This window comes from Apteryx mantelli, chromosome 12, assembly GCF_036417845.1.
Source record: "Apteryx mantelli isolate bAptMan1 chromosome 12, bAptMan1.hap1, whole genome shotgun sequence".
Taxonomy (NCBI): Eukaryota; Metazoa; Chordata; class Aves; order Apterygiformes; family Apterygidae; genus Apteryx; species Apteryx mantelli.
The window spans coordinates 19,972,305-19,990,437 of NC_089989.1; the positions used below are offsets into that span (position 1 = coordinate 19,972,305).

General features: G+C 41.0%; 1 protein-coding gene across 6 annotated transcripts in view; it reads left to right on the forward strand.

Annotated features, from left to right (window-relative positions):
- The window catches only part of ATXN7 (ataxin 7), a 97,388-nt gene that overhangs the window by 19,210 nt on the left and 60,045 nt on the right, over window positions 1-18,133 (forward strand). For 5 of the 6 annotated variants that reach the window (XM_067303426.1, XM_067303428.1, XM_067303424.1 and 2 more), the window contains 3 exons: window positions 755-847; window positions 10,475-10,783; window positions 11,287-11,355. In XM_067303426.1, the coding sequence (XP_067159527.1) occupies window positions 10,486-10,783; window positions 11,287-11,355 (367 nt within the window). In that variant the 5' untranslated portion in view covers window positions 755-847; window positions 10,475-10,485. Of the gene's footprint in view, window positions 1-754; window positions 848-10,474; window positions 10,784-11,286; window positions 11,356-18,133 lie in introns of those variants that run through there. The other variant, XM_067303429.1, reaches the window with a different exon arrangement.

Sequence of the window (18,133 nt, forward strand, 5' to 3'; positions counted from 1 at the left end):
TTTAGTGTAACCTGTGCACGAGGATGGTTGAAGATGCTCTTTTAAGTTTTAACAGGGCTTTGGGTTAGCTTTAACCAATTAAGCATTGATTTAGGCTAAACCAAAATAAACTATACATCAGTTAATTTTATACAAACAGAAAGTTTATAAACCTTAAGTGAAAGGATTTTAAAAACTTTTATTTGAGATGAAACAAGTTCCTTGTGTGGGAAAAGCCTCAATGTGTGTAACTTTTTAATTTTTGTTAAATTCTTCATCAGTGATACAATAATAGTCATTACTGACTATTACACGAGTGATCGTTTTTAGCCATCTGAGTTACATGACATGGTGGCGAAAATGTCAATGGCTGCGTACCAAGAGCTCTTGTTGTTGGAGTCATGCTGTATTCTGGAAAAATCTTGTGCAGAAAATCCAGCGCGGTGTCGTTACCAGCTTGTGATACAGACACAGCCGTCTGCTTGGAAATCTGGTCAGTAATAGTCTGTATAAATGCAGTACTGGGCTGAAGATTGAGATTTCAACCAATGCATACCTTTCTGGTAATGTCAGGCTGCCATTTAAAGACCTGCTCTGTACATGAGAGTACATAACGACTCCCTGCTTACCTTTCAGTTTTAAATGCATTGCAATAACTGTATTCGTAAAACTGATAACATACTTCATATTAGTTTTTGAGATAGAAAATTATTTCTATGAAGCTGAGATGAGGTTTCAAATGTCTTATTGTTGCACTCTTCTTGTTTTGTTTCAGAATTAATCAGATATAAGTTAGAGAAAGCTTCCGAAATCTAAACAGATGAAGACCAATTGATAAATCAACCCAGTGATTCACCATACTTTCAAGGTACTGTGATATGCTTACCAAAATATTTTCCTTAAGCATAATACTCACATACTTTAGATGGGGGAAGCATGGAGAACAGGATATTAACAGAATTGCAAAGCAAGTCTGAAGTGTTACCAGATGCAGTGTGGGGAATTTTTTTTAAAAATGCAGGTGTTTAATGTATGTTCTAGTGGGAAGTAAAATGACCTTACAGTCAGCCTGAAGGGAGCTCAATGCATGTAACAGTCAAATCTTAAAAAAGATAAAAGTAGGTTGGGTTATATATCTCAATCATATAGATGAAGTAATTTGGATGAGTAAGGTTTGGTATACAGGGAATACTTTTCATTTATTTATTATACTTTAGAAGATGTAAACTTCTTTTTCTGAATAATTATTTTTACCTATTTCCACACTTCCATGTTACTTTAAAGCATTTGAGGGCAGTCACGCTGCTGATGTATATCATGGCCTGCTATAACTGCATCAATATTGTCCTACATGTTCAGAAAGTAGAAAAGTAAACTGAAGCAGGAACTGTACAGTTGCCTAACACAGTGGATTTCCTCTCCATGGCTAGTGTTCCTGGGAGACCACTAGATAAAAAAAGAGAATTATGATAATAAATTGAAATTTTGGATAAAAAGCTCATATTGAAGGTTATTTTATCAGGTACTGCTAATTCCTTGAGACAATATCTATTTCTTTCTCTGTTTCCCTTACATTTATCTCTACTCTAAATCATCACATGCATTTTAGCATTTTGCATATTTTTGCTTGATACCATGAAAGAAAAAAAAATCCATTCTTTAAGTTTGCATTTTTCCTATGCACAGACTTGAAGTCTGTTATAGTCTGTTATAGCCTGGCTAGTATTTGCCGTGCAAATCATCTTTCAGTATCTTTTAAAATAGATTGTAGCAGAAGGTGCCATTATAGTTAGCATGGAGCTGGGCTGCAGAACTTATTTAAGTGGCAGAGTTAATCTGGGCTCAAGAAGAGCAAGGAATGTTTGTCATGGTGTGACTCTGTGCCGTCTTCTCTTGAACAGCTCAGCTAAAGCTCGTTCTTTCCCCCCTCCACTTTCCATTTGAAACTTTTTCTCTGGAAAGATTATATGAAGGCAGGTGCTCTTTCAGGAGAAGAAACTTTGTAAAACTGTTGTCTGTCTGTTCTCTTTGCAAAGTTGTACAATTTCTGACATACAGAATTGGAGGGGCAGGTTTGTAGCTCAGCAGCTAAGGCTTCTGATTCAGACTGCAGAAGCTGAGACTTGGTGTGCTAGTAGGCAAAACTTAGATACAGCAGTTACACATACTGAGTCTTGTCCTATGTGTTGCATAGTGAGGACTGTATAGGTTTTTGGTAATACTGGTTTTCAAAGTAAACACGTTCCGTTGTTTACTGGAAAGTATTGAATCATTATAGTCATAATAGGATATTGGAATACTCCAGAATTACAGATTTTTATACAGCAAATTAGCAATAGAACCAACCGAAAATGAATTCAGCTCTTTCCCATTTGATTTATCTGTCATTGAATGTTATAAGAATTTAAAAATATAGATAACTGAAGAATTCAGTTAAGTTTAGTGTGGAAACATTAGACATATACTCCAGGTGTTTATTAAATTAGAGCAGAATTAGTGTAAGTGCTGTTAACTCAGATCATGGTGTCTCACACTTCCTTTACATTCCCATGAATGCCTACATAATGCTACAGAATCAGGCCTTCAGTCTTTTACTTTTTTTCCATTATTTGTGAACAAACATACAAGTTTGTACTAAGCGCATCATCAAAGAAAATTACTTTTGATGTTGTCGCTCCAGTTTAGCAGTTTAGGAGCACCAAATGTTTTACATCTCCTTTGAAAATGTTCCTAATCTGAGGGTTAAGAAAAAAAAGGGGGAAGAAAAAGAAAAAAAAATGCTTTTCTTCTGTAGACTTGAATTCCTATATTGGAAACTCCAGTATATGAAGTTTCTAAAACAAAATGCCTCCCCTGGATTTTCCAGCAGCCTGAGAGTGTCTGTGTTAATGAACACAGGGTGCCTGGAGTTGCAAATTAAAATTGGCATTGTTCTTGTCTACTTTCCTGCTCCTTATCACCAAACAGAGTCTCATCATCTATCAGATTTTCATACAATCATAGAGAAGTCTAGGTCGGAAAAGACCTCTGAAGATCAACTGGTCCAACCTTCTGCTGAAAGCAGGTTATCCAAGGGCCTGTCAAGATGAGTCCTGAATATTTCTAGCAAGGGAGATTCCACCATTTCTCTGGGCAACCTGTTCCAATATTTAATTGTTCTCACAGTGAAGAATTTTTTTCTTACATTTAGACAGAGCTTCTCCTGAAGCAGCTTGTGCCCATTGCTTCTTGCCCTGTCTATGTGTCTCTTGTGAAGAAAGTACCTCCATCTTCTCTGTAACTACCTTCTACATATGGGAAGACTGTGATTAGATTCCATGTAAGCCTTCTCTTTTCTAGGCTGAACAAACCAAATTCCTTCATATTTCTTCATATGTTAAATTCTCCAACCCTCTAATCATCTTGGTAGCCCTTTGCTGGACCCTATCTAGTTTTTCAATGTCTCTTGAACTTGTAGGGGTGCACCAAAACTGGACACAGTATTCCAGGTGTGGCCTGACAAGTGCCAGGTACAGTAGAATAATTGCATCCCTTGATCCCTTAGTTATACTCTTGGGGATGCAGCCCTTCATTGCTGCCGGGGTGCTCTGCTGACTCATGTTCAGCTTGATGTCCACCAGGACCCCAGGTCCTTTCCAGCAGAGCTTCACCCCAACCAGTCAGGCCCCAGCCTGTGCTGCTGCTTCAGATTATTCCATACTACATGCAGGACTTTACATTTATCTTTGCTAAACCTAATGCAGTTCTTGTTGGCCCAGGCTTCCACCCTGTCGAGGTCTCTCTGTGTGGTGGCTTCCTCTTACCTCTCCTCCAAGTTTCATGTCATCTGAAAATGTGTTGAGGGTGTATTCAATCCCATCAGCCAGCTCATTTATAAAGATATTGAATCGGATTGGACCCAGTATTGACTCCCGAGGAACTCCGCTTGTGACTGGTTGCCAGTTGACTTTGAGCCATTAACCACCACTTTTTGAGCACAGCAGTTCTGCTGGTTTGCCACCCATCTTATGGTCCATCTATCCAGTCCACATCTGTGACTTTTCAAAGATGATAGGGCATGGCTTTGCATCAGTCAACACTCTTAGCACCCTTGGATGCATCCTGTCAAGTCCCATAGACTTTCATATATCCGATTGGTATGCTATTTTGTTGCAAACTTGGCAAGAGTGTGGTCAGTGTAGATAGCATCAATGAGCAGCAAAAAGAAATGAGAAGAATGGTATAAATTTAAATTTTGGGGTGCCAGGATTTTCAGAATCCTTGATTCTGTGATAATCAGCATGTCAAACTGCTGAGGATATGAGGGCTCAAGCAGTTTCACATGACGGGTAGATGTCATTGTGGTCTCAAGGAAATCTCGAGTCGTGTGGGCTGTGCTCAGGCCCAGAGTCTCCTGCCTCAGTGGATTGCCATGGAGCCACACAGAAGCTGACAAGAAACCAGGCATGTTATGAAACCTTGCATGCTAGTTAGGTCCCGTCAGAAGATCATTGATATCAAAGCATTCACGTTAAGTGCTTGGACTTGAACAAATGGAAATTCAGCACAAAAGTTTTGTTAGAATCGTTCTGAATAGCTGTATGTATGAATCACTCGAAATTGTAATATTATATCCTCTGTGTATAAATGAGAATTCAGAAGATCATACCTATTCCAGTTCCTTAGATTAAAATGATTCATCTGCATAGTTAGGTTGCTGAAATTGTTTTAACATTGGCAAATTCAAAAGGTGATTTCAGTACTTTACCTAAAATAAAGGAAGATTAGTTTCATTTCCAAATCATTAACTGAATGTATTTTGTGTAATCATACCTAGTTACCTTTAAAAATTGAAAATTTTTTATCACTATTCAGTGTTCTCTTTGTAAAATTCTCTGTAAGAATTGACAGTATTAGTTGCATCTAAGCAGGGCAAGGATCTGTGTTTCTGTATTGCCTATGCTCCTTTTTCTGCTGTCATCAGTTCTTGAAGAAGTATGACCAGCATTTAAGACATATTTGATAGTTAAGTAAAAAAGAAAGTGGTTGCAATGTTTTGTTAGATACCATATATTTTATAACACATAGCAGTGACATATGTTTATAATTTGGGTATAAAAATGTCCTATTGCCTTCAGCTTAGTCATTGTGAAGTTTGGATAAACATACTGGGATATCTGTTGCATTCTTATCGTAATGCAGACTTCTTCTCAGATTTACTTACAGTTATTAGCCTCCATTCCCTCTCCCCAAAAAAGGAAAGTTAGGCTTCTAATCCTACCAGTATTGTTCTTTTTTCTGGTCCAGGTGGTTTATAGTAAGTATCCATGATAATTTCATGTTCCTGTATTTATGGAGTGGCAGAATTTTGAAACTTCTGAGCATCTTCAGCTCTCCCATTGAAGTGTTCCTCATATGTAAAAATTAAACCTATCTACCTGTTTCCAGAGTCTGTGGAAAAAGGATAATAGACTGGCCTGATTTATTGTTTAAGTATCTGTTACGTGTCACTCATGATGATTACTCTCTGGGATCTTGGTCCTGTGTGTAATAAGAAAGGGAGAAGTCACTTGATTTCACTGGGAGTGAGAGTGAACTGCAGATTACCATAATGTGTTTTCTTGATGTATTAATGTTTTTCTATAGTAGGGGCTTAAATGAAATGGTCTGCTTTATTACGTTTGGATAGTGCTCTCATTATCTGGGCATTCTGATTTATATGAACTTTTTATCTCTTGCTTTCCAACTTGTCAAATTATATTCTTGTACTTCTCATACTTGAGATGTATTTTAAAATGCACAAGAAATACTCCCAGTTCCACTGCTGTCAACAGGAGCTGACGTGAGGTCAGGATTTCACCTCAGTGTATCAGCTGCTTGAGTTGTTATTTCATCCTGAATCTCATCTACCAACGAGTCTTCACTGTTAATATTTGTTTCTAGTTTTTAAGCCTTTCTCAATCACTTCAAACCTTTTGGCTAGAGTTAACTTACTTGGTTTCCTATTGTGCTGTAATGCTCTTTGGATCTTTTCCTTGACAGATTTTTTTGTGAATTCATGATTTTTCTTTCTTTTGAGTACTGATAGTAGTGACACCCTCATAGATCGTCTCACCCTTCCCACTTTAACTTGTGCATCCTTTAGCCTTCTTTGTGGAAAACCTTCAGTGAATCCTATCATTATACTTCTGTTCTTAAGAGTTCAGCTGCAGATTCATCCTTCCTTTTTCATTCCAGTTAGGAGTTATGCTATCTCAGGTCTTACATGGAGATTGTCTTACAGATTTTAACTGAACACCTGAGTTAGGTGTTCCCATTTGAACATCATTCCAGGACCATGTAGCAAAAGAAGGAAACCTGCCAGCAGAGGTGAAAAAATGCCTGCAAGGTCATGCACACAAACATCCCCTGCAGTTTTAACTAGCTGGATACTGTTTGTATGCATACATTTAATCATATTATTGCAAACCACATTCGATATGTTGTTAAATTTATTTAGTGAGCTTAAAAACTGCAGTTTTCCTTGTCTTTTTTTGTGTTTTGTTTCCTTTTCTTGACTCCATTATTTTTTTCCTGTTGCAGGTTGTGGGGTTTTTTTTATGATTTTTCTTCAGTCTGTTATTTGGTTGTTTTCTCTACATCATATGCTGTTTTCTACTATATTTTCCTTCTCACGTTTTTCCTTCTCTAGTTTCTCTCTTTCTTTGAGCTGAATTTAATCCTCCATGTTTTCTCTCTCCGTTCCCTGAACACCTGTTCTCATTCTGTCTCCTTCAGACACGCGAGCAGAGCCACTCACGCAGTCTCGATCCTAATGATCCTCCTGGTGCTCTTTTACTTCCTCAGTTAAACCTTGTGAATTGCTAGTGCTTCTGGTCCCTGTTTTGTTCTCTTAGGAGTACTGGCTTCGAGGCAGGATTTTCCACGCTTCACCGTTCTGCCTACTCTCGACCAGATTCATCCCACTTAAATTCTGGGTGCCTAGCAGAGGTGCCCAATTTAGGTGCGTAGTTATCCTTGGCTTCTTCTGTGGTCAATGGGAAGAGAAGGGTGTCTTCAAAAAGTGCTTTGGACCAGACAGGACTGAATCAAACCCTGAGATATCCCTGGGTCTCCAGTGATGGCCAAGGGAGCTTTGGATGACCAGACTCTTAACCTGCTGTCTCAGATTCTTAGTAGCAGATGGGGTGAATCCCTGTTACCTCTGTTCAAAGGCTACAGCTTGTACACATTTTCAATTCTTATCCCCTTCTAACATGATGGATTTTCAGGCTTTTCTGGGGTGTTCAGTTTTTTTCCCCCTAAATCATCAACACATCCCTGTATAGCACTTTGGAAACAGTTTAAGAGAATTGAACTTGTGTGCTTAAGTAAAAAAAAAAAACAACAACAACAAAAAAACCAACAGCACACATATATTCAGCATAGAGGGTTCATAAAACAGAAAGTTGCCTCTCTACCTCCAGTCCTTGTAATATTAGTGTTTCCTCTGCCCCGGTTCCTACTCTCTGGCTAGTCAGTCCGTTTTGTGCACTGAGCTGATGAACTTATCTTTCTGCTGCCACTTTCCTCCCTCTACTGGAATACTGATGTATTCACGACATAATGAGAAAATATTTTGCTGGCGGAAGGATAGTTTACTAAAAGACAGCCTGAGGCCCAGACTGCAGAATTAAGGTTTTGAGTGGGAATATATAGGGAAAAAAAGAAAAGGTGATGAAAAAGGGAGGGGAAAAAAAAAAAAACTTAACAAGTTTGAAAGAGCAAAAAACAGCAAGGAAGGTGGTAATCAAAGATGTATGGAGATAAAGGTGGTGTATGCGTTACCTGTTTGGCTGGCGCTTTTAAAGCAATAACCGCTTTTGAGTAGCTTGATGAGTGTCAACCTTAGAAACTGAAAAGTTGATAATATATTGGCATGTTAGAATAATTAGCTAATCACTGTACTTTTGCCAAATTTACTTTTGTGTAATTTAATGTGTATACATCAGTAATGAATAAAGAAAAGAATCACATGATGTATGAATGTTAAATAGAGATCTCATGGTAAAATCTGCTGCTATTTAAAGGTAAGTGTTGATGTTTTAGGGTGCTGTATGGACACCCACCACTACACTTGCTTTTTGACCTATGTAAAATAGTAATAGTGAAATCTTTTGTGAGTTTTATAGTCTCTCTGACAATGGAGAATTATTTTTCAAATTGCTGCGGGGACAGCTTTCCCCAGAGCAAAGGAGCCCTGCACAAATGAAGGAAAGTTTGTAATATAAACCAGAATATTTGACATAGAGAATATAATTCTGTCTGTAGCTGGTCTTGTGCTATGGCTGGAGTCTGAGTTGAAATACGGACGTTACTTTAGACTCCATTTGTGGAACTAGTTGAATTGTTTGTTGAAAGAAACGGGTAATAAAATTTTCGCTTATCTGTACCACAAAATAGCTTAGATTCTATTCAGAAACTTAAGATTGATTGTCCCCTGGCTAACATCTTTTCCAGTGATGTTTTTAACTTTAATGATAAGTAGCTTTTTATATTATAAAATACTACTATTAGACAATGAATCATAAAATAATGTCCTCCATTCATCATTTATCTTTAGACTCTGGTCCTGTGAACACTTTCTACTTATGCTCAGATCTAAGATGAAGAGTCATTCCACTGTTTTGGGAAACTAAAGTACAGTTAAGAACATGTATAGCTGAAAGATTAGGGCCAAGCTGAGAAGTTGATAGCCTTCGTTAATCCTGCTACAAATGTCTACAGTAGAAGTCGTTATTGCTATCTTTATCTAAAGCTCATGTTGTTTGCCTTTTTATTTTTTCAAGGAGTTAAATTAGACTTACAGTAATCAAGTGAGGAAAAAATACCACTCAGTATTCTGTGTTAGGTTCATAGTTTTACAAGAAACATTCTGATTATGACATAAATATATCAGTTGGGTCGAAGACTGAAACTGTTTTCATAATTATAGCCTATCCTATCCCATCTGACTACTGTCTAGCAGGTTTGTATTTTAAAATCTTTTATATGCATAATTTTGGAAAGGAATATCCATATTGGGATGGAGTTCCACACATGGCAAGTTCTGTTTCAGTGGAGATACAGTGATGCCTAACTAAGCCTGCACGTACACCTTTGCAGGATTGGGATGGGGTAGTCTAAACAAATTTGTCTACTATTTTGATTTTTGCTGTCTAGTTTTGCGTGTGTGTGTGTGTGTGACCTGTAACCTGCTCAGAGCAGTTCTGCTGGAGACTTGAGTCCACACTCTTAAGCGCGTGCAGAGGTCATGCTCGTATCACTGCCCACAGAGCAGACAGGGCACCAGACTTGCTTACATCTTTAGTTGTTCAGTGAGGGTAATATAACTGACAGTGGCATCAAGTATGGACAGAAATCTTTGCAGATCAGGGCCTGTGACTTTAATTTGACGTTGCTACTTGGACACCAGAGAGAAAATCCTGTAATTAAAAAGTCTGGTTTTGGAGTTAGTTTATGTACAAAACTTGATTTTGCAAAATTTAATAACTTTGTTATTAACAATTTTCAGACACAGAAGTATTTTTACCAATATTTATCCCTTTTAATACTGCTCAATGTCATCCCTAAGTGTAGGCAACAAATGATGCTGCCTGAAAAGAAATGTGGAATTACACAGATATGAAAATCAGGTTATGAATATAAGGAGGGCTGTGTGCGTGCGTGGTGGGGGGTTCTCCAAAAATAAAAGTGGTGGAAACAAAGTGAAATGGATTTAGTCAAATTCTTTGGCCTGTGCGGGGTGAGTCACGTACAAAGCAGAAATTACTCCATTAAGAGAGTCCGTGAGTGAACGCTGGGTTGTTTTCAGCCGTTTTTCTCGCAAGTGCCCCGTAATGACAGCCGAGCGGTGCGCGGTGGGGCAGCGAGCGCCCGCAGGTAGCTGCTGTAAGAAGCGGCAAAGAGTTGCAGACCGCGTGCAACGATCTTGGCTTCGCCCCTCTCCCGGGAGCGGGGGCGCAGCGGGGCCCGGGGCTCCCGCTCCGCGGCGGCGGGAGGCTGCGGCGGGGCGGGAGGCGCCGGCGGCTGCGCGGGCGCGCAGCGGGGCGCAGCGCAGCGCTCGCCGTCGGGCCGCCCCCTGGGCGCGGGGAAGCGCCCTCGGAGCCGTCGCCCACTTCCTTCCGCCGCGCCCGCCCCTGCGAGGCCGCGGGGCGCGATGCGGCCGCGGCGGCGGTAGGGTCCCCGGCCGCGGCGCTGCGGCGAGCGGCGGCCTATGGAGCCCGGCGGCGCGGGGCCGGCGGCGTAGCCCTGCCCGGCGGGCGCGGACGCGCGCGGCGCGGCGGCGCGGTGGAGCGGGGCGGGGGGGGGGGGGCGCGCTCCCGCGCATAATGGGCGCCCGGCCCGCGCCCCCGGCGCCCCCGCGGAGGTGAGTCGGCGGCGGCGGCGGCGGGCGGGCGGGCAGCGCCGCGGCGCGGCGCCTCCTTAAGCGCGGCGCCACCTTAAGCGGCCGCTGACTTTTCTCGTTACATTGTAGCAGCGGAAAGAATGTCGGCGCGGGCCGCGGGTGACGTCAGAGGGGAGCAGCGCAGAGCGGCGGCGGCGGCGGCCAGGCAGCGGCAGCGGCGGCCCCGGCCCCGGCACGGCGAGGGCGGAGGCGGCGGCGGAGGAGGCGGAGGCGGGGGCGGAGGCGGGGGCGGAGGCAGCGGCGCCGGCCCCGGCCCCTCCGCCACCGCAGCGGCAATGGCGGCCGTCGGGGAGCGCCGGTCCCTGCCCAGCCCGGAGGCGATGCTGGGGCAGCCCTGGAGCCACTGGGTCGATGCTGCTAAACTTCACGGGAACGACGGTGAGCGCCCCCCGCCCGGTGCCCCCGCCGCCCCCCGCCGCCCCGGCCCCGCGGCGGCCGGGGGCGCCCCAGGCGCGGCCGCGCCGCTCCGGAAGCGCCCGGGCGCACCGCCTCCGCGCCCGCGGGGCACCGCCGCCAGGGGCCGGGCCGGAGCGCGGCAGGCGGGCGGCGCCGGTGCCCGCAGCCCCGCGTGCGCGGCCGGGCGGCCCCGCCGAGCCCCCGCGGCGCGGCGCGGCTGCTGCCGGCGAAGTTTCGGCCCCAGGTGAGGCATCGCCCGCCCGTGACAGCCGCCCGCGGGGCCGCAGGTGCGGACCGGCCGTTTGCTCCTTCCAAGCTGCGCCGCTCTCGCCGCGGCGGCGGGCGCGCACGGCCGGTGCGCTGGTTTCGCTTAAATAGGGGAGCGGGTCGCCGATCGGCAGCGCGGAGGGGTCGGCTCTGCAGTGCAGTTTCTGTATGGACTGAGATCTTGTTGCTTTTTCTTTTTATTGTTATTTATTATTTAGGAACAGCTTTAGAAGAAAGTTTCAAGGAATACGGGAAAAACCGAGAAGCGATGCGACTTTGCCGAGAAGGTGAGTGCGATTCGTTCTCGAAGAAAAGTGCGTGGAGAAGTTTTCCTACTTGTAAGTAGTTACTAGAGGATGCTTACGGGAAAGAGAGAAGAAACTTATCTTCAACCCCGTCATTTTGGATTTGGGACTTGCGGCCTGTCAGTGAGTGATGTTATCAGCACTATTATTAAATTAATATCTAATCAAAACTGCAGTATTAAACATAGGTTACTTACTGAACTGCCTTTACAGTGTTTCTAGCTGGATAGTTCATTTGCCCTAAATAGTCTGAAGGCAGCTGTCAGTGTGACCAGCACCAATAACATCTTCTCTTGAACTCAGATAGTTTGGTTCCTAATATGATCTGCATCAGTATTTGAACACTGATCTCCGTTTCTCTGTCATGTCAGCGTGTTGTGTTTATTTCTGAGTGTACCACTAAATGAGAGCGACCTTTCACCTGTGATTAGCAAAAGCACGTTAAGACAGCCCTGTTCTTTTTCAAAAGCAAAAATGCTGCTTGAAGTTGTAGCCAAACAGTGGGTGAAACCTACAAATTATTGGTAACTTTGTAATGTGGAGTGGAGAAAACAGCAATGAGTCTGGTCTTTTTTTTTTTTTTTTCCCCTTCCAATTCAATGGCTGTTTTATAGCAGAAAAGTGTTCTAAAACTTTCTTAATAGCATTGATATCAGTTCGGCTCTATCAGACTTATTGAGAAGTATACCATAGAATAGTCCTCATAGTTTTAAATACTAGATCAGTTAGATCAGAATCATTTATATGATACTGTTAGAAATGGAAGACAGAGTTCGTAAACTTTGTTTACGATGGCGGAAAACAGGGCTTGCCAGGGACCCTAGGAGATGATCTGATTCAGCACTTCTCTACTTGTGAGCTAGAAACAGCAAATGCAAATTAAAGCAAGTTGACATGGACTAGTAAGACTGGGAAGCACTGATCTATTTTGAGGCTGGATCAAAATGTATATTTATTGTAGGGTTCCTAATATTGCTAGAATACTAAAAAAAATCAGTTTCTAGGGCCAGAATCGGTAGTCGCTGACCTGTAAGAGAGATGCAGTGGAATGCTGTGCTGTGGTGTTCAGAAAGGCTTGTGCTGTTTTGCTGTGTTCTAAGTGTATATACAAGTTCTTAGGCATTTTAAAAATCACTTTATTATATTATTGTCTGGTCTAAATCTAATATTTGTGTTAGATATTTTATTTATTTTTTCTAAATAGACAAGTCATTCAAATGTTAAAACAGCGTTTGTAACAGTGACAAAACTATTGTGCTATGGAGACATCAGAAAGTATACGAGTTATCCTGGTAAAGATTTTGCTAATAAGGATTTTCAAACATGTTCTTTTTTATTCCTAACTCTTAAAATGCAACCATCTAAGGCTTCTAGATTTTAAAGATTATCTGGCAGGGTGAAGAATAATCTTTTTTTCACTGGAGATGGATCAGGAAACTGTTTCTGCATAGACTGACCACTGAGACACTGTTTTTCTCTACTGACTCCAGCCATGTGAATGATTTGTAGGATTAGGACCTATCTGAAGGAAATTCATTAAACACTTTGAGAATTAAAACTGAAACCTAGTAGCTCTGTCAGGGTTCCAAAAGTCTATTTATTTTGGTTGCAATACAACATTTGAATCAGACACTAACTTAACATACATCTATAGTTGGTCTATAAGGAACTACTGAATACAAAATAAAGGCAAAAGAAAAAGCAGTCCTGATAAAGTTTGTGCTTAAAAAACCAGGTGAGCAGAAAAACATACCAGCATATATATAAACATATATATAATGTTGTCAAATAACACTTAGCACTGTAACTGATCCTTTTGTCCAGGAAGAATTTTGCATTCAAAATTGAGGAGCAAACATTTAACGAATAATTGGACTCTATAGACAGTGGATCTTAATACAGAAAATAGGGAACAAAATTATAAACTCTGCCAAATCAATTCTACTCTCAAGATTTTTGTCATAATATCATACAGCATTTTAAATATGGTGAACTACCCAGCTCATTGTATAAAACAGTTCTTCCTCTACAGCTGGACCTCTCTAACTCAACTCCCAAGCTTCATAAAAGGATTTCAAGGTTATTTGGGCTAAGTTAACCTTGTATTTTAACTCTTCCAGTTTGCATAAAAGAATTAAATATTCATGGCCTGGAGAGGGGGAGAAGTAGTGAACATAATGTTACAGTCCACTTGTGAGAATTGGGTTAAGTCCAGAAATTGTTCTTTTTATTTAACAGTTGACACCTTTTAGGTCAGGCTCCCACCAGCCTGTGTACCCATTAGGTTATAGGTGCTTCCTTTTCCAAATACTCTTTCTGTGCTCCGAGCCTTCTCATGGGAATAGCTTCAGCATCAGTCTTTCTGATGGTGAAAGATGAATTTCAGCCTTTAAGGTATTAGAGTCTGCATCTACTGAATTTAGAGCGACTGTTCTCACTCCGATAGCGCTTTATTAAAAAGAGGGTTAGCATTACCAGCTTCTCCTTTCGTTATGTTTTAAAGGAAAAGAATGACGTCTGGTAGTCTCCTTAAAGGAAAAAAGGACATAATAAGTAATTCCAGGAGAATGTTTGTAAGCTTTGAGGAGAGGCAGGATTTCAGACACGCCTTTGTAACTGGCATTTCCTATTTGCTAATCAGGCAGCTTCTCTCTTGGCACCCTGGTTGTTGTGGACCCTGACGAGGCCTAAGTCAGAGACGCTAGTTCCGTGAAGGGATCAAGAAACTAAAATTAGTTTGTACTCGCAAATGTTTTTTCTGTATTTAACCCTACCTGATATACCCAAGCTCACACTGAAGTAAGAAAGAGAAATTGCATTTGGGCTTCTCGGGCTCCCAGCATTTGTCTCTCGTTGTACTTCCCCTTTTGTTTTTCACTGCCTTACTGCATTTTCTACTGTGCTAATCCACAATATCCATTCCTGCTGAGATCCTCGAAGACCTTCACCAAAGTGAGAAACTCAGTGGATGCTTTCCTATGTGTTGCTTTTTAAGTCACTAACAGTCTGTGCTGAGCTTTGGTGTAGAAATTCGAACTGCAGGAAAATGGTATGGGCCTGAGGTACTTGGCTTGCTTCCGGTGTGAAAAATCCCTGGCATATGGGAATGAAAAATGGACATCCTTCAACATGGGGAAATTTAATTTTAAAGTTTTCTTTAAAATTTTCTTTGTCTGTAAACACTGAAGTCTTTTTGTGTCAAACTGCTATCAGTGGAAGACCATGTTAGAAGCAATTGTACTTGAGTTATTTTCATATGTAGTTCATATGATAGAATCTGTTCTAGTTCATCCAGTCATTTAATTACCTACTATTCATAAATCAACCAAAGGTTTGATTCTGCTGCAATGTAGTTTTTTTTTATCTGCAATGAAGAAACTGTAGCATGTTTCATTATATTCTGTAAATGCATTCCAGAACAGTAAGGCAGAAAATCTAGCCCCCTTCATTCATTTTTCTAATATTTTAAAATGAAACTTTGCTGTAGTGCATCTTTCAAACTTGTCTGTGTGTCAGGAACATGTTGCATTAAATACAGTCCACGTATTCATATATACTCAGTTCATCTTACAGATGCACTAGATCTCCAAAGGATGTTGATGCATCTATAGTATGTGATACTTTTTTTGTTCAAAGTAAATGATTCTTAAGATCAAAGTTTGTTGTAATCAGTGCTTGAAAACTTTGTTACCTTTTGCAAACAAGATTGTTTTCAGGAGATGCTCATCAACTTCTCTAGAATTCCAGTTTGCTTTAAAAAATGTACGTTTCTAGGCCATTATATTTGTGTAGATGCTCTGTAAACAGAACTGTGTTTATAAGCGTAGATTTCAATCCTGCTAACTTTGACAGGCTTCAACAGAATGAACTTGTGTCTTGCAGAATCTGATGACAGGCTGGCTTGTTTCAGTCTACAGATGTTTAGAGAAGCTTGGAGTAAAAATAATAAGAGGCCTAAGGCTAGTCCCCAGGACTGGGGACGTAGCCCTCCCACATCCCCAAGAAACTCCAAACCAATGCTCCCCATGCTAAAATTCTTGTTGCCACCAGCTACTCCGTATATTGTTTTAAGTCCCCAAATCCCTACAAAACTGTATTAGAGAGATAGAGAAAGAAATAACATATTTGCTCTTAGCTGAGATGTTATCATTACCTTTGCAGTAATACTTGTTAATATTTGAAAACCTATTAAAGCGATTGGGGGAAAAAGTCTGCCCGATTATTATATTGACTCATAAAATAATTCTCAAATATGTGCAATGATTAAAAAAAAAAAAAAGCTAAGGGAACTATAGCATCTTGGAATAGAAAATAAAACTGGGGAAGAGAGGAGTGATTTAGTTAGACAATTTAAAATTGTTTGCGTGTTTGTGTTTTTGATAACATATTCAGGGCGTGCTGAAATCTTGGGATATCTTTACTGACACTTGAGCATCCTCTTCCTTCGGTTACACATATATAACCCTATTCTTTTTATGCCCTTTGAGAGGGGGATCCCTTGGTGCCGCCTTCTTCAAGTGCTTCACTATTATTGGTCATCTCAGTTTATAGACGACCAGCAACCAAGTATAAAAGAAGGATGGAGCATTTGTAACCCGGGTCTTGAGCTGAACTGTGTCATTAAAACATTGTTGAACTCTTATGTCATGACTCAGAAGAGGTCTTTGCCACCTTCATGGCATCTGTGCAGTCTTGCCAGCGGATTTGTTTTAGCTGTTTGTACTCGGTGCTTAGCAGAATCCCAAGGAAGTCTCTGATTTCTCTGTGTGCGCGACTGAGCTATTTTGGTTGAGAAGGTCCACTCAGCAGTTGTGCAGGGAGATGCAGAGGAGCCAAGTGCCTTGTCTGAGGTTGAGGTTAGTTCAGCTGTGTTTCCTGATGCACTTGATATGCTTGGGGGTATTGCAGATCAGAACTGATGCTGGCTGTATGGTCTTGCAGCATGGTTGGTGACAGCGTTACAGTGTTTAGACTGTAGTGTTCTTAATAAAGCAAGTGTTGAATTTTTTGTTTTTTTTCAAATGCAAATAGCCATTTTTTGCTAGGTCTTATCTTCAGCTGCATATTAGGCAGCTTCAGAAAGCACTCTTGAAGACTTTCTTATCTGAGGATCTATCATATGAACAGATAGGAACAAATTCTATTCAGTATCTTGACACCCAGTAGCAGTTGAACTTCTGGTCTTAGACAGTTAATATGTCCTAAAAAGCAAAACAAAGCAAAAAAAACCCCCTCCTTGAACCTCTAAGGCACTCAGCAGAAGCTTTGAGGTTTGATTATATCAAAGTATATTGTTATTAATGGAAGCTGCCAGTGCTGTGCTATGCAATGAACTCTGTTCTTCTTAAAGCCCGTGCTAGAAAGGGTTGAGCACTGGTCTGCAGGACCGGGAGGCCTCACAACAACCATCGTCACATAAACACAAAGCTCTAGAATTTTCCTAGTAGCAGGTTTAATAAATAATTAAAGCATTGGTGAAACTTTTGTTGCAATATTAAGTTGTATTTACAAGTAAGAGACAGCATCTTATTTCAAATTTAAATTTGTTTTTATTCAGCCTGTGGAGGTGCTCAACTGAGTTGATTTTTGTTGTGTTAAATCATGTCAAAGAGGCTTAGAGGGCTCTATAGTCCTTGACTGCCTGCAAATACACTGTAAGAATTTTTAATAGATTGAAATAAATATTTTAAAGTAGCAACGTGAAGTGCCACACTTCTTTTTTGACACTCTGCATAGCTGTTCTCAGTATATAATTAGATAAAACTCCTCATCATTTCATTGCATATTAATTGGCTATTTACACAAAATGTTTTAAGGATTTGTGGACTGGTTATCATAAAACAGTTACAAGGAGATTTTGAAAGTGCGTTGAATTGCCTAAGAAAATTGTAGAGATTTTATGAAATAATTTGAAAAACATGGAATTTGAAAGGATGCTACTTTTGAGATTATTTGCAGTGACTGGCACTTGTTTTTTTTCTTCATGTTATTTTTCACTTAAATCTAAGTTCTGTTTACAATATTTAATTATTTCTGGCAAGATGAGTCACATGTTATAAATAGAATATTGTGATGTTAGACTGCAAGTTAGAACTGTGTCAGCTTTTATGTTTTAAAGATACTTTGCAGGTTTTGGATATTACCATAGTATTAGTCTGATATTGCAAGGCATTGAGCACTCTCACTGCAACTGCAGCTACAGAGCTACCTCAATCTAGCTGATAATATGCGAGGAAACAAGAATAAAAAAACCCCCAAAACTTGTCTGTACACATACATAACAGCCAAGAATTCACTGTTATCTAACAGTTCTTAAAGTGGTATGTGTGATTAGCTAGGTTATCCCTGTGCAGAAGAGGTGATGTCTAGATAGTGCTTGATAAGTGTTGATTTTTTTTTTTTCCTGTAGTTTCTGTTGCATACAACAAGAGAAGAACGATACAATGAGTATTGTATTGAAATATGGTTTTCACACAACGGTTAATAATACCTAAGTAGAGCAGGAAAAGACAAAAAGGCTTAGTGAAGGGTACTTTTAAATTGGGTTAAGAGGATGTAGATTACATTCTATATGGTAACTATTTTAAAAGCGGTTTCTTTCTTTGCAGTGGATCTAAAAAGGCAGATGCCCAGAATCCTTTTCTGGTGCCTTTTCTGACCATGCCTGCCCTATGGCTATAACGGCTGAACGCCGGCGGGGGTTACACGTGAGCTCTTATGACTTACTAGACAGAAAAGATGTCATCTTTTACAAATCATG